At 43.0% G+C, this 15,109-nt stretch overlaps 1 protein-coding gene and 1 long non-coding RNA gene across 2 annotated transcripts in view; one reads left to right on the forward strand and one right to left on the reverse strand.

Annotated features, from left to right (window-relative positions):
- znf618 (zinc finger protein 618) overlaps window positions 1-15,109 on the forward strand; it is a 42,526-nt gene that overhangs the window by 21,405 nt on the left and 6,012 nt on the right. The window contains 8 exon segments of the mRNA XM_048259487.1: window positions 2,305-2,361; window positions 2,434-2,490; window positions 3,276-3,347; window positions 3,710-3,847; window positions 3,969-4,058; window positions 4,945-5,019; window positions 7,462-7,506; window positions 12,297-12,374. Coding sequence (XP_048115444.1) covers window positions 2,305-2,361; window positions 2,434-2,490; window positions 3,276-3,347; window positions 3,710-3,847; window positions 3,969-4,058; window positions 4,945-5,019; window positions 7,462-7,506; window positions 12,297-12,374 — 612 coding nt within the window.
- On the reverse strand, window positions 867-1,543 carry LOC125304943. Its single transcript, XR_007195291.1, has 3 exons — window positions 1,473-1,543; window positions 1,312-1,390; window positions 867-1,014 (listed from the first exon to the last, which is right to left on the reverse strand). It is a non-coding gene; the product is annotated as an uncharacterized LOC125304943 (long non-coding RNA).

Genomic DNA, 15,109 nt, shown 5'->3' on the forward strand with positions numbered 1-15,109 from the left:
AATTTAGATACACTTATGGGGTGGGTGCAATTCGTTTTTCTAAAGAATCTCTTCTTTTGTACAGAAATTAATATTAAGTGACACATCATTAAAGGGCGAAAAACGGCGTCACCTTATATAGCAGGCTAAGATATAAGGTCTGGAATTTAATTTAATATTGTTGAAATGGTAGGATAACTACATAGTTTAACAATAATGTAAACTGTGTTATAAATATTGTATATCAATGCATTTATTGACTGTCAATTAACCAAAATCGTGGCTCTGTCTATCATTGAACAGTAGTCTATTTAATGCATTCTAATCCATTGTCAATCACTTGCACAGCTGACTACACCACCCCTTGAGATAAGTAGTGTCTGATATTAGAGCAAGGGGAACTCTATCCCAATGAATGTACAAAGACAGGTGTTTAGAAAAGTATAAAAATACAGTCTTTATTAAATACTTAAGGTGTTGCTGTGGTTGGTCAACAATTACACATGGAGGGGGGAAGGGGAAGTTACAGCCATCAAGTTTAGACTAGTCGAGTGACTGAGAGATGAAATACTAACAGGATGTTAGGTCTCACTACCACACGTGAATGATGATCGCACTTCTTGAAGTAATACACGCTAAGAATTCACAATACACTGCACTGCAAATCTTCTGTCGCTAAGGAAAGCCTAACTAAAGGCATTAAGGCTCACACACAGCACTACAACCAGTCATTGAGTGAACTTTTAAGGGAACCCGCTATCCAGTAGCCCCTCACACTACCCAGGCTCGACTGTATCTGAAATTACTTAGGGCCTTAAGGGGAAGACAAGGGAAGACAGGGGTAAAAGAAAAGAAAAGCCCCTCTAACCTGTGGCTCACAGAACGGCCTATACGCTCTTACATACACCTAGCCACAGGCTAGAAGGGGCAAACAAAACACACATGTAAAATATGCACAGTCTAAGAACCATACCAGTCATACAAACATACAGTGTAGAGAACAGCAGCTTAGCAACACCATGTAGCAGTCTGGATCTAAAAAAACACAACACAATCAAAGAAAAAGCAAACCACATTAAACACTGTAATTTACCACACTTTGCAGCATAACATATAGCATGGTACAGGCAGTCCGATACATCATAGTTAACTCAAACATGCAATGACCATCAGCCTTCACTAAAAGGAACTTGGGCTATGACTGCAGCTAGGGCTAAAAACTACAGCCAACGAAGATACATTCACCTACTCATCCCCTTTGCCAAGCCATTCACACATAATACCCATTTCCCCCAAAGGTAGATCATAAACACTCCCGTAAACTCAACATACCTGTTGCGGTGAAAGTTAGCACAAGCTCTTGGACATTTACACTTCCCCCTCGCTGGCGGCCACAATAGCCAGCGAAGTGCTGATGGGAGATAAACACAGCGGCACATTACAAACAAGGCAGCCAGGACAAACTAATGTGACTACTGTGCTAGATAGCGTACCTTGATCACATACGGAGAACTTTGACACAATTAGCTCGCCCCTCCAAGCATTGGTGGAGCTGCCTCACAGCTGACCTTGCTGGCGTCTGCTCAGTCACACGCGATAACAAAACAGACACCCACTTAATATCCAATGGCCGCACTCTAATCAAACGCAACAAACGTCTATGAGGAAACATTTCAGGCCTACCTTCAACTTGACGCCGCACCCGAACCACTGCCACTCACACAGCCGCATTTGATGTGTGAAACGCTACTGACCTAAGGACCCCAGGTGCCTATAGATATGCCCGCTCCCATAATGTCAGGTGACTTAATTAGTCAATGCCCACCCTCACCCTACTTAGTGACGTAACGGGAGTGTAAGAAAATGAGCAGCAGCAGAATTACCCAGGCTACATTTACATGAACCACGTGACCTTAACGAATTTTGAACACCCATTGTCGCAACTCTACCTTTATATGGCTCTGGTTAGTATGCCATCAGCACGAGCACCATGTCTTTATTAAAGAGTGGAGTGTTGTTCGTTAGTGCCATGCCATGTCTTTATTAAAGAGTGGGCGTTGTTAGTTAGTATGCCATCAGCACGAGCACCATGTCTTTATTAAAGAGTGGGAGTTGTTGTTAGTATGCCATCAGCACGAGCACCATGTCTTTATGCCATAGTATGCCATCAGCACGAGCACCATGTCTTTATTAAAGAGTGGAGTGTTGTTCGTTAGTATGCCATCAGCACGAGCACCATGTCTTTATTAAAGAGTGGAGTGTTGTTCGTTAGTCGTTGGTCTGTTTACAGGTGTGTTATGTAGTATGTTGTTGGTCTGTTTACAGACTCCTTCCGCTACACTTGTGATGTCTGTGGAAAAAATACAAAAAATACAGTAGATGGTAGGGACACCTTTCCCAACCCAGCCAGTTCATGTTGGGAAGTACTGCATGCAGACACCTTTCCCAACCCAGCCAGTTCATGCTTCCAGGAGGCAGCCAGTTCATGTTGGGACCTGCATGCAGTAGATGGTAAGGACACCTTTTCCCAAACCAACCAGTTCATGTTGGGATGCCACGGTGTACGGTAGATGATGAGGGACACCTTTTCCCAACCCAGCCAGTTCATGTTTAAGGACACCTTTTCCCAACCCAGCCAGTTCATGTTGGGATGCACCGTGACCTGCATGCAGTAGATGGTAAGGACACCTTTTCCCAAACCAGCCAGTTCATGTTGGGATGCCACGGTGTATCTGGACGTGGCCCACTGCTTACATCTTTATTCATGGGTGTATATCAGTTTGTTTATTCATGGGTGTATATCAGTTTGCCAATTAATTGCAAACCCATTTGAAATACAGTTCTGTCACTCCCTTAAGTTTTATAAAATTTTATTTTAATCAGTTACATTTGTATTTGGCAACAGTTTACACATTTCAGATAAACCAACAGTTTACACATTACAGATAAACAAACAAACCAACAAGGATATAATGACACTGGGTGCTGTCGTTGTCTTTTGCTTTAGAGGACGTCAGCTATTTCAAATAGATAGATAGATAGATAGATAGATACTTTATTGATCCCCAGGGGAAATCCAGTTTGGACTAATGACATACCTTACATGTTTAAATGATGAAAACCAGAGCAACGTAGTGTTTGAACGGAATCCTGTCTGAGCAAAAGAAAAGGCGTCTTGCACCACTCTTGCAGCATGGGATGGTTATGATATTGATATTATAGCATGGGATTGTTATGATATTGATATTACAGCATGTGTCTTTGGTGACTCTCCTCTTGTTTTGGCGTTTCATCAGACCCGTACGACCATGTGATTCCAGTGGAGGAGCCAAAGGAAGAGGTCGAGGGCTACCAGAAGATAGGACCTAGTATGTTGATGTTTTGTGTTTACATACCATTATCCAATATAGACAACATACAATTTGAGTTTATTTTTTGAGTTTGTTTTCTTGTGTTTCTCAATTTCCATCAACTCTTAAGAAATAGCCTGTCCCAATATAAATAGCCTGTCCTTTGCCTCAGCCCAAGTCCCATTTCACTCTCTAATGTCCTCACTGCACTGATCTCAGGTTGATCCATTATTTTGCTCCAGAAGAGGTGCAGTGGTTTGTATGTTCTCACTGCACTGATCTCAGGTTGATCCATTATTTTGCTCCAGAATGGGTTCAGTGGTTTGTCGCTGGCTCGTAACACTAAAGCCTCATCTGCCTTCTCTGCTCTTTTCTTGCAGAAACAGGAAGTTACACCTGTGAGTTTTGTGGGAAGCAGTACAAGTACTTCAACCCTTACCAGGAGCATGTGGCCCTGCACACGCCCCTAGGTAGGTGGTCTAATCCACCGCCTGTGACAAAATGGCCACTTCAGATTGGTTGGTGTGAATCTTTGTTCTCTCTGATTGGTTGATGTGAATCTCTATTCTCTCTCTGAATGGTTGGTGTGAATATTGCATCTGTCTGATTGGATTGTGTGAAATGTTTGTCCTCTCACAGGTCATTCCTTTGACATGCAGTCACCTCGTTCACAACAGAAAAAGAATGTCAACAAATACACCTCAAGCCGGTCTGATCGGGGACCTTCAGGTAAGGCATGGTACTGTACAGGTGTATTTCAGTATATACAGTGTGTGTGTGTGTGTGTGTGTGTGTATATGTTAAATTGTAGATGGAGTGCATTTATATACTGCTTTTCCACTCCTTTTCCATAAACTGTATATAGAGAGAGATAGATAACAGTTTCAGAATTTCTCTAATTTCGGGTACAACTCTGGGGACAGAAGACGCCTCTGGTGTTATAGAGGACATTTCCTGTGGTCTTATAGAGGACATTTCCTGGTACAACTCTGTATAAGACCAGAGACGTCTTCTGGGCTCAGTCATTGACAAAAGTCTTGTCACCCCTTTAGAAATTTAGTTTTTTAAGCAAAAAAAATTAAGTACTTTTGGAGTTTTTTTTTTTTTTTTTTTTTTTGAGAAAACAAACAAAGCAGGACCATTTCAATAGCTCAACACAACTGAAACAACAATTGGTTTCCCCAAATTCAACACAAAATACCACCAAAATGCTGCGGGAAGTGAATACGGTGAAAAGTCTTGGCACCCTTCACAAAATGTGTATTTTGCACTGTTAAAAGCATTTTTCATTGTTTAAATCCAGTGCTAACGTTATGGGTAGTCAGACGTCAGCTGTGGTAGCATTCCTGAGAAATGCTAAACTGCTAAAATGCAGTTGTTTCAGAATTCTCTGGCTGCTGTTCGACATGTCAAGCTTCATAAAATTGGGACAGAACTGAAGTAGGTCATAGTGGCGCATGTCTCTGTCGCGGCCCAAAGACTACCTCATATTTCTAGCTCACTTATATAACCCTTCTGTTGTGTCAATCTCTGATCGGTTCACACCCGTTAATGTCTGTTGGGGTCTGTTGGAGACCAATCATCTCACTTTTGCCTCAATCTCGCTCTGTTCCAGAAAGTTCCTTCGTTCTAAAAATGGAGGGAAAAATGCATCCCTCGGCGGTGGATGGCAACTCCCAGAGCTCAACTGGTGAGTTGTTATTCAGCTCTTCAGTTTGATACAGTGAAGGTTTACCGTTTATAAAAAAAGGTCTATCAGATTGAGTCTGTCTCTCATATTGTCTTGCATATCGCTCTTATATGTTTTTTTATTTTTTATTCTGGTTTCACTATTTATGACCGCCGCGCAGCGAAGCGGCGGTCATATAGGTTTAGTCAGATTTTTTTTTTTTTTTTTTCTTTTTCGCATGTCCAAATTTCCGTCAAGGATTCCCGGGACACTGAAAGACCAGGGTAGACGAAACTTGGTGGGCATGTAACCCAACATGGATAGCATGGAACCATCATTTTTGTTTTGATCTGTAGCCCCCTGCTGTACTGGACCCCGAAAGGAAGGAGGGTAGGGCAGACACAGTTTTCTGTGAATATCTTCAGAACCGTAGGGCCTAGGATGACCAATTTTTTCCTCGTATGTTTGCCTCCAGGGTCATGTTAACCCATTCCATGTGCACACATGTGCATAAACAGATACACACGCACACACATACATTCACAGTAATCCCACATTATGACACATACTCACACAGTAGACATATACGCATGCATGCACATGCACAAACACACACAAACTTGTGAGGCAGGCAAACACACACACACACACACACACACACACACACACACACACATAAACATAAACATGTACACGCACACATGCACACAATTCAAGAATTTCTCAGAATTATGAACAGGCAAGATGGGGGTGGGGTTGTATAAAATGCATTTTACATGTGAAATCTATGAACTAATCATGTTTTGGTACTTTTTGTCTAGCAGATACCAGTGAGAATTGAGTGTGGATAATGCAATTTAGTGAGACAGTTAGAATCATATAGGCCTTTCAGCGTGATTTATTTTTGTGGAAAAAATGTGCTGGACTGGGCTGTGGTCATATTTTGAGTCCAAATAGCATTTTGTAAATTCCTCCATGTGTTAGATAATTTGTGGTCGATGATGTGTGGTGGTGTGGAGCATATTCCTCCATGTGTTGGATAATTTGTGGTCGATGATGTGTGGTGGTGTGGAGCATATTTTTCCAGCACTGGTAATGGATGTGGTGTCACCAGTGAAGAATATTTCACATTCTAAAATTATTGTTGGAGGTGAACTTCAGCTCTGGGTGGATATTCTGAGTGGCTCTGAGAGGATATATCTATTTCTAGGGATATATCTATTTGTGTCCACTTCTCTCTCTGTTGAGTAATCCGTTTAGAAAAAAACAGATGCATACCAACTTCACTTTATCACAGGAGCTGGTGCTTTTTGCGTTTCCAATGATGTGGACTGAAATAGTCAGTTTCCAATGATGTGGACTGAAATGGTCAGTTTCCAACAAGTTTGCCACTTGGCCTCTGCTACTCACTCCAGCTCTACTTGACAGGAAAACACAAGGCCCCAGTTGAAGGATTTATTCCTCCAGGTTTTTATAAAGAAATGAAGCGTCATAAGACCAGTAGTCAGTGCAAATGAATGTGGAGATGAGAACAGGCCTTGTACAGGAGAATTCCAGCAGTTGGAATGTTCCAAGGCCTCTAGGGTTCTAATGTGGATCCACAGCGCACACCACAAACAAGCTTTGGCATTGTGAGAACCATGCAGTGACAACATGCAGTGCTACAACATGCAGTGACAACATGCAGTGCTACAACATGCAGTGCCACAACATGCAGTGCTACACCATGCAGTGCCACAACATGCAGTGCTACTTATATTTGTGAGTTCTTTTCATTACCGCCTCCATCACATTAGAACATCCATCAGAACTCTCGTTATTGGAGACGCATCATGATGCATTAACATACGTTACCTCATGATGCATTAACACACGTTACCTCATGATGCATTAACACACGTTACCTCATGATGCATTAACACACGTTACCTCATGATGCATTAACACACGTTACCTCATGATGCATTAACATACGTTACCTCATGATGCATTAACACATGTTACCAGAGATTTGTGCTCAGATGCATCTCTGACCAGCTCGGCAAGTGATTTGACTGATGGAATCCCAATGTATCTTGGTGCCTATTTTCTATTTAGTGCTGTGTGTTTGTAATCAGATTCCCCAAGACACATTTTTAAAACCATTTGAAGCATATATGGGCAGTATTGTTTGGTGGCAAACCAGTATTGTTTGGACATGACTTGCATGGATCTTGGCCACTGGCCGGATCAGAGCCACTAGTGACTGGTACCAGCCTCTACCACAGGTCAGGCAAATAAAAGGCCTTCGGTTGGACTCTCAGATGCTCTCTCTGTAGTGATCCAGAAATAACTGTGTTTATAGCTCATATCCCCCAGGGGAGAGGCTGCCTGTGCTGTTAGTTTCTTGTGGAATAGAAATAAAATGAAATGAAATATCTGTAAGAGAAGATTCTGAAGCGGAACGATCCTCTGTCCTCGCAGGTGCTGGCAGTCCACTGATGACCGGGTCCTTTGGCACAACTCCGAGTGAGTAGGAGCCTCCCTCCTGAACACACACACACACACACACACACACACATCCAGTGCTGTGCAGAAGTTGGCCTTTGGAATTAAAATAGTCATCACATACCCTTCATCATATCTAGATATTGGCATGGGGTACTTTCCGTAAGGTCATCTCTCAATGCAAATCAAACCAGCTAATAGGCTAACTGCTAATAGGCTAACTGAAATGACACCATGCCCATCTCTATGTATGGTGAAGGGTATGTGATGATGTGGGGCTATTTTAATTCCAAATCAAACCAGCTAATAGGCTAACTGAAATGACACCATGCCCATCTCTATGTATGGTGAAGGGTATGTGATGATGTGGGGCTATTTTAATTTCAAATCAAACCAGCTAATAGGCTAACTGAAATGACACCATGCCCATCTCTATTTATGGTGAAGGGTATGTGATGATGTGGGGCTATTTTAATTCCAAATCAAACCAGCTAATAGGCTAACTGAAATGACACCATGCCCATCTCTATGTATGGTGAAGGGTATGTGATGATGTGGGGCTATTTTAATTCCAAAGGCCAAGGGAACTTTGCATGCATCGTATCCTGGATCCATGAAATAACTGGGCTTTAAAAATAAAAATCTGCCTGCCTCTATGGGAATTTAACATAAGGATGTCCGTACTTATGCCCCCTGTATTTTAAAGGAATTAGGAAAATGCACTTTAGATCAATTTACGAATGTTAGGAGAACATACGTTGAGTTGACATCAAAATCATGTCATTCGGATGTGTTTTGAGAAAGTTCGATTTTACCATTTTTAGTCAAAACTCGTTAGCCTGGAAGTGACCAGGGCATGTCATTTCGCCGCTACAAAACACTATTTTTATACCTCTTCTACAGTTCCAAACAACATTACACTTACGTGGTAGTGAGTAGAGGGTCCCTAAAGCCAAACCGAAGTATCCCGAGGTCTTTATGTGGTCGGATAGAGAGTCCAGAATGAATTTCATCAAGCCAGTACCTTTCCGGAAATGTCGACTCCTACGGACTTTCCCCTAAAGATGCCAGCTGCAGCAGCAACATTTCCGGAAAGGTAAATAGCGTTTTGTAGCGGCGAAATTATATGCCCTGTCACTTCCAGGCTAACGAGTTTTGACTAAAAACGGTAAAATCGAACTTTCTCAAAACACATCCAAATGACATGATTTTGATGTCAACTCAACGTATGTACTCCCAATCATCCGTAAATTGATCTAAAGTGCATTTTACTCCGGATAATTCCTTTAAGGAATAACATTTATTTATTTACGATACATGATTCATTCACAAAGAAAATTGGTGTCCTTAAAGGTCGGATTTTTCCTCTTATTTTTTTTTTATTTTTAAGACATTAAGATCAATTTCCAAAAGATGATTTTGTATTCCTCTTTTTAGTCAACTTTAGCATGGATGTCTTAACTTATGTATATAGACACACATACACACACACACACACACACACACACACACACTACACATACTGCACACACACACACACACACTCTATCTCTCCATTCATTGATGTTTATTGTTTGCTCTTGTTTTCCATATTATTCAAATAATTTGCTAATTTCTACTTTTTGTAACGTCTTCATTCTCTGTATTGTGACTTAAATGAGAGGGGGTGTGTGGGGAGGGGATTAGGCAGTGTGGGGTGTGTGTGGGGAGGGGTTGGGTAGTGTGTAGTGTGGGGGTGTGGGGGGGGGTTAGGTAGTGTGGGGTGTGTGGGGAGGGGTTAGGTAGTGTGGGGTGTGTGTGGGGAGGGGGTTAGGTAGTGTGTAGTGTGGGGGTGTGTGTGGGGAGGGGGTTAGGTAGTGTGGGGGAGGGGGGTGTGGTGTGTGTGTGGGGAGGGGGTTAGGTAGTGTGGGGAGGGGGTTAGGTAGTGTGGGGTGTGTGTGGGGAGGGGGTTAGGTAATGTGGGGGTGGTGCTGTGTGTGTGGGGAGGGGTTAGGTAGTGGGGGGTGTGTGTGGGTGTGGGTTAGGTGTGTGTGTGGGGTGTGTGTGGGGAGGGGGTTAGGTAATGTGGGGTGGTGCTGTGTGTGTGGGGAGGGGTTAGGTAGTGTGGGGTGTGTTAGGGCTGGGCGATATGGACCAAAACTGATATCCCGATATTTTGGGGCTGATTGGCTGATATCATATTTTGGGGATCTGACGATATTGATATTTCAAACAGAAAGAGCGAAGTGCTTCATATTTTCACTTAACACAACAATTATGACAACACAGCCAGTTTTAATTATATTAATTTCAGACTGCTCTAACAGAGCTGTGCAAAAAAGTGTAAACAATAACATAGGCCTACAATAGGCATAGGCTACAGTTGCTCTGATAAAGCTGTGCAAATAACAAAAGACCAAAAGTTGACCCCTGACTGACAAGCAGGCCTACATTGTACTGCACAATGCAATAGGCTATTTTGGGCACAACAATATTGAAAAAAACCTGCAGTTTTGTCACACAATGCAGTTTTTTTACCTGTAAGGGTTTGATAGGGCCTAGATTACAAGCAAATGTAGACTGTGATGGCCTAGACATGTTGCTATCAACAACAAAAAAAGTTTTAAAAATTAGGCTACTTAAACAAGCGTAACTGAGTCACTCATCAAGAGTGTGATAGGCGCTACCGTCATTTTGTATGTGTTCATTTTTGCATCTTCCGCCTCGTAAGAAAAATCCTATGCACGATTGAATGGGGTTTCAGGAATCATAAAAATGATGCCTAACTGCTCATGAATGCGTGCATATCCTCTTAATAAAATCAGTGTTTAGATTTGTCTCCCTGAGGACTTTAGATCTGCTACTGTATATCGCTAAAGCAAGCATTCATCAGTGTATTTAAATTAGCTAGGCTATGTACCAAAAATGACATTTTACCATTGAGTCGAAGAGCTGTAGCTGCTAAACAGTGTTGTAACTTACATCTGCATGTACAAACCCGGAGCTCCAGTGGAATTTTGATTTCTACGAGAATTCTCGGTCTAGCCGTTGATGTGCCCGACGGAATAGGCATCAGCACCAACCTCTGATCAAGGTAAACAAAACCTGACTCAGTGTCCGTCATGTTTGAAAGTTTGTAGTGCTGTGAGGGAGAGCGTGCACGCAAAGGCGCCAGTTGAGCAGAGCTGCGGCTATCTGAATGGTCTGAACACAGAAGAGCAAGTGGCTTTGATAAAATGGCCCATTATTTGACATAATACGGTATTACGATATTGTCTCAACTACATATCGTTTTCAAAAATATATCGGTCGTCGTAATACCGATATATCGCCCAGCCCTAGGGTGTGTGTGGAAAGGGGGTTAGGTAGTTTGGGGTGTGTGGGGGAGGTGGTTAGGTAGTGTGGGGTATGTGTGGGGAGGGGGTTAGGTAATGTGGGGTGGTGCTGTGTGTGTGGGGAGGGGGTTAGGTAGTGTGGGGTGGTGCTGTGTGTGTGGGGAGGGGGTTAGGTAGTGTGGGGAGGGGTTAGGTAGTGTGGGGTGTGTGTGGGGAGGGGGTTAGGTAGTTTGGGGTGTGTGTGGGGAGGGGGTTAGGTAATGTGGGGTGGTGATGTTGGAGGGGCTTAGGTAGTGTGGGGAGGGGGTTAGGTAGTGTGGGGTGATGCTGTGTGTGGGAGGGGGTTAGGTAGTGTGGGGTGTGTGTGGGGAGGGGGTTAGGTAATGTGGGGTGGTGCTGTGTGTGTGGGGGGGGGTTAGGTAGTGTGGGGAGGGGTTAGGTAGTGTGGGGGTGTGTGTGGGGAGGGGGTTAGGTAGTTTGGGGGTGTGTGTGGGGAGGGTTAGGTAATGTGGGGTGGTGATGTTGGAGGGGCTTAGGTAGTGTGGGGGGGGGGGTTAGGTAGTGTGGGGTGATGCTGTGTGTGTGGGGAGGGGGTTAGGTAGTGGGGGGGGGGTTAGGTAGTTTGGGGTTAGGTAATGTGGGGTGGTGATGTTGGAGGGGCTTAGGTAGTGTGGGGAGGGGGTTAGGTAGTGTGGGGTGATGCTGTGTGTGGGGAGGGGCTTAGGTAGTGTGGGGTGACGCTGTGTGTGGGGAGGGGGTTAGGTAGTGTGGGGTGATGCTGTGTGTGGGGAGGGGGTTAGGTAGTGTGGGGAGGGGGTTAGGTAGTGTGGGGTGGTGCTGTTGGAGGGGGTTAGGTAGTGTGGGGTGTGTGTGGGGGGGGGGTTAGGTAGTGTGGGGTGTGTGTGGGGAGGGGGTTAGGTAGTGTGGGGTGATGCTGTGTGTGTGTGGAGGGGGTTAAGTAGTGTGGGGGGGGTTAGGTAGTGTGCTGTGGTGCGGTTGGAGGGGGTTAGGTAGTGTGGGGTGGTGCTGTTGGACTAATATCTGGAGACCTGAGGACAGTCCATGTGATTAAGACGAGCTGAAGGACTCCTGAACACGTCAGCCATAGCAGCCGCTTTGCCGCTCAATTAAACAAACCATTTAGCTGTGCGATAACACGTGAACCATTTAGCTGTGCGATAACACGTGAACCATTTAGCTGTGCTACACAAGCGGAAGGAAACACGCCGTAGCCCGACTCCATGTCTCTGTGACAGACTGCCGCCCCCTTTTATTTCCTGTGAGACTTCTGATCTGCTTTAAAAGCTTGGAGTGGATAGGAGGGGAAAACATGGCCTGTCACAGTGCCCTACATTTGCTTTTGGTTCACAGTGAAGCAAGAGAGATGGCCTAGCTTGTTAGCCTAGCCTGTTAGCCTGCTAGACTGCTGCTACTGCATAGCTGTTGTGTGTTTGAGTTGCTGTGTTCTGTTCTGAGCGAGAACGTGTTCTTGTCTAGAACCGTACACATGTGGAGCCTGTGGAATCCAGTTCCAGTTCTACAACAACCTGATGGAGCACATGCAGTCCCACGCTGGTGAGTTTAGACAGAGATAACCAAATACACACACACACACACACCAGGGTTTACATTAGACAGTTACAGACCTAAATTGGCCGGTTCCATGTGTAGTTGTCCGACAGAAAAATATATATAAACAGACAGAATGTCCGGTGGAAAATATGCTAAATGATTTACTAACATATTAAACATGCCAACATTTACAATATGGTACCACGACAACTTAAATACTAGAAAATGTAATTTCGAGGAAATTACCAGTGCATGAAAATATAAACATACTGTATATTAACATAAAATGCAAAACAAACTTTTATTTGATAACAGTTGGCAGAAGTCATAGTTGATAACAACTGACAGTTGAAATGGCTGAACAGTTAAATAGTTGAGTAGTTTAAATAGTTAAATTATTTAATAGTGAATTATTGTAGTGAGGATATTTATTTTGAAACAGTTGTGGGCAGAGGAAATAGTAGTCTTAAGAGAGCCGTATGCTTAAAGCCTGAGACAGAGTATATAGTTTAAAAGTTGAATGTAGATAGTGTGATGGATGTTGATGAACAGAAAGTTGAATGGATGTTGATAGGCAGATTGTTTAATGGATGTTGATGTATAGTTTAATGGGTGGATGAGTGAATGTTTGAAGAGGATGAATGGATAGAAAGTTGGATGGAATGTGCCTTATATCCTTGTAGAATGGAGAGACACAGAGAGTTGGCCTAGTTAAGCAGAAAGCAGTTGATACAGGTGCAATCAGTTTAACTGGCCCTTTGATGGGTCCTAGTAGTGAGCAGCTGGAAGTTGATACAAGTGCAAATCAAGTTAATTAGTCCATTGTGATGTCATCAGCCCATGTTAAGTCTATGGGGAAAAATAAGCTTGTTTTTTATTAATATCTCAAAAAGTATAAAGTTTACACTGCAAAAACTGCTTATCTAACCAAGTGTTATTAATCTTATATCAAGATAAAAAAAAAATAGTTGGTATTGTTTTCAGTATAAAGAGACTTACCTAGCGCTTTCTTGTGAAATCATTTGACTTAATTAAAAAAAATTCTCATCTTGAAAACAAGCAAATTTGTCTGCCAGTGCGTTGAGCAACTTTGTCTTGATAAGACTCCTTAAAATAAGTCAAAGTCTTCTTAAATTAAGTCAAAATGATCTTTTGAGAGGGCGCTAGGTAAGTCTTTTCATACTAAAAACAATACCAAATAGATTTTTTAATCTTAACCCTTTAGGCGCCAGAGGTTTTTTTCCGAAACGATCAATTTTGACATCTTCATTTCAAAAGGCTATATCTTAAAAGTGATAAAAGACTTTCTGTAAATTAGAGAAATATTAAGGATGACCCAAAGTTTATGTAGAGATTAAATGTTATTTGCATATTATGACGTCATATGGTGGCGGCCATCTTGGATTATAGAATTTTCATGAAAAGTTGCATGTTTGAATGATAAAATGCACCACTTCTTTCCCCCCAAAATGTCCCTCACCTTCTGTATGCTATATTGCACAATACTGAATGCTCAGGTAAATAGTAAGTAGTGAACAAACTGTGTGTAAATCATTACTAATAAATGGCAGAAACAAACCAAATGCATGTAGCGGTAGACTGGCCTTTGCTGTAGAGATTTTCCATTTACTACATACAGTAGGCACTCTGATTCCATGTATGGGGGCACATATATATTATTCAGATGACACACAAACACAAGTAGACAAGACCTGTTTAGTTCAAAGCTCATTTGCCAATGGCAAGGCACAGATCAGGAGTGAGATGACGAGACAAGACAAGAGACAGTTAGAATTTTTTTTGTTGTTGTTTTTGTTGATGTTTTTTTCTTAGCTGACAAAAACACACATCACAAGGACATGAACACACAAAAGGAACACATAGTGTATGTCCTAAAATGATCAGGGAAATAGATAGCAAATCAACAGTGTAAATCATTACTAATAAATGGCTGACATTTTTTTTTTATGTAGCAGGCCTTTTGCTGTAGAGATAATGACTCCCTATCCCTATCCATACAGGGCCGGCATTCCCATCATCTTGTGATAGACTTTGCATGACCTAATGTGTTTGTGTGTGTGTGTGGGAGAGGGAGAGAGAGAGAGCGTCACCACCTCCACCATGAAAGCAGCATGGCCAGATCTGCCGCGCAAGGCCGAAAGTGGAGAGAATTTGGCAGCAGCTCGGACTAGGCCTACTGTCATTCTCATTGCGACTCCCCACACTGCCACTAATACGTTCCCCCTAACTGTCCTATGAGCATGACAAATTGCCTAACATACCCAGTGGCATTAGACAAAGGCTCCACCACGCTACTGTCTCCGCGATTGTGGAGAGGCACACGTTCAGAAAACAGAAGCTAGTGCTATGGACATTAGGCTACCTCCAGCCTCGCTCGGCCACACCACCAACACCCTGCTAACTTCCCGATGAACACTCAACCCGCGGAAACATTATTCCCACCAGTGACATTGGGCAAACGATTCCCAACGCTTGTGCTTGGTGTAAGCTAAACTATGGAGTAAACTCTCACTTTGTCCAGCTGCATCATTGCAAGGCAGGGACGATCTGAAGCCTCACTAAACGAATCACCATCATTTTCTGAAGGCAGATATTCCCCTTCAGAATCAGGGTCCATGAATAGAAGACCCAACACTTCATTTCGATAAACTTTTTTTGATGCCATTAGATGATAATCTAATGCAAATACCGCTGACGCTGACAATATGGCTCTGACA

The sequence above is a fragment of the Alosa alosa genome, chromosome 12 (assembly GCF_017589495.1).
Source record: "Alosa alosa isolate M-15738 ecotype Scorff River chromosome 12, AALO_Geno_1.1, whole genome shotgun sequence".
NCBI lineage: Eukaryota > Metazoa > Chordata > Actinopteri > Clupeiformes > Clupeidae > Alosa > Alosa alosa.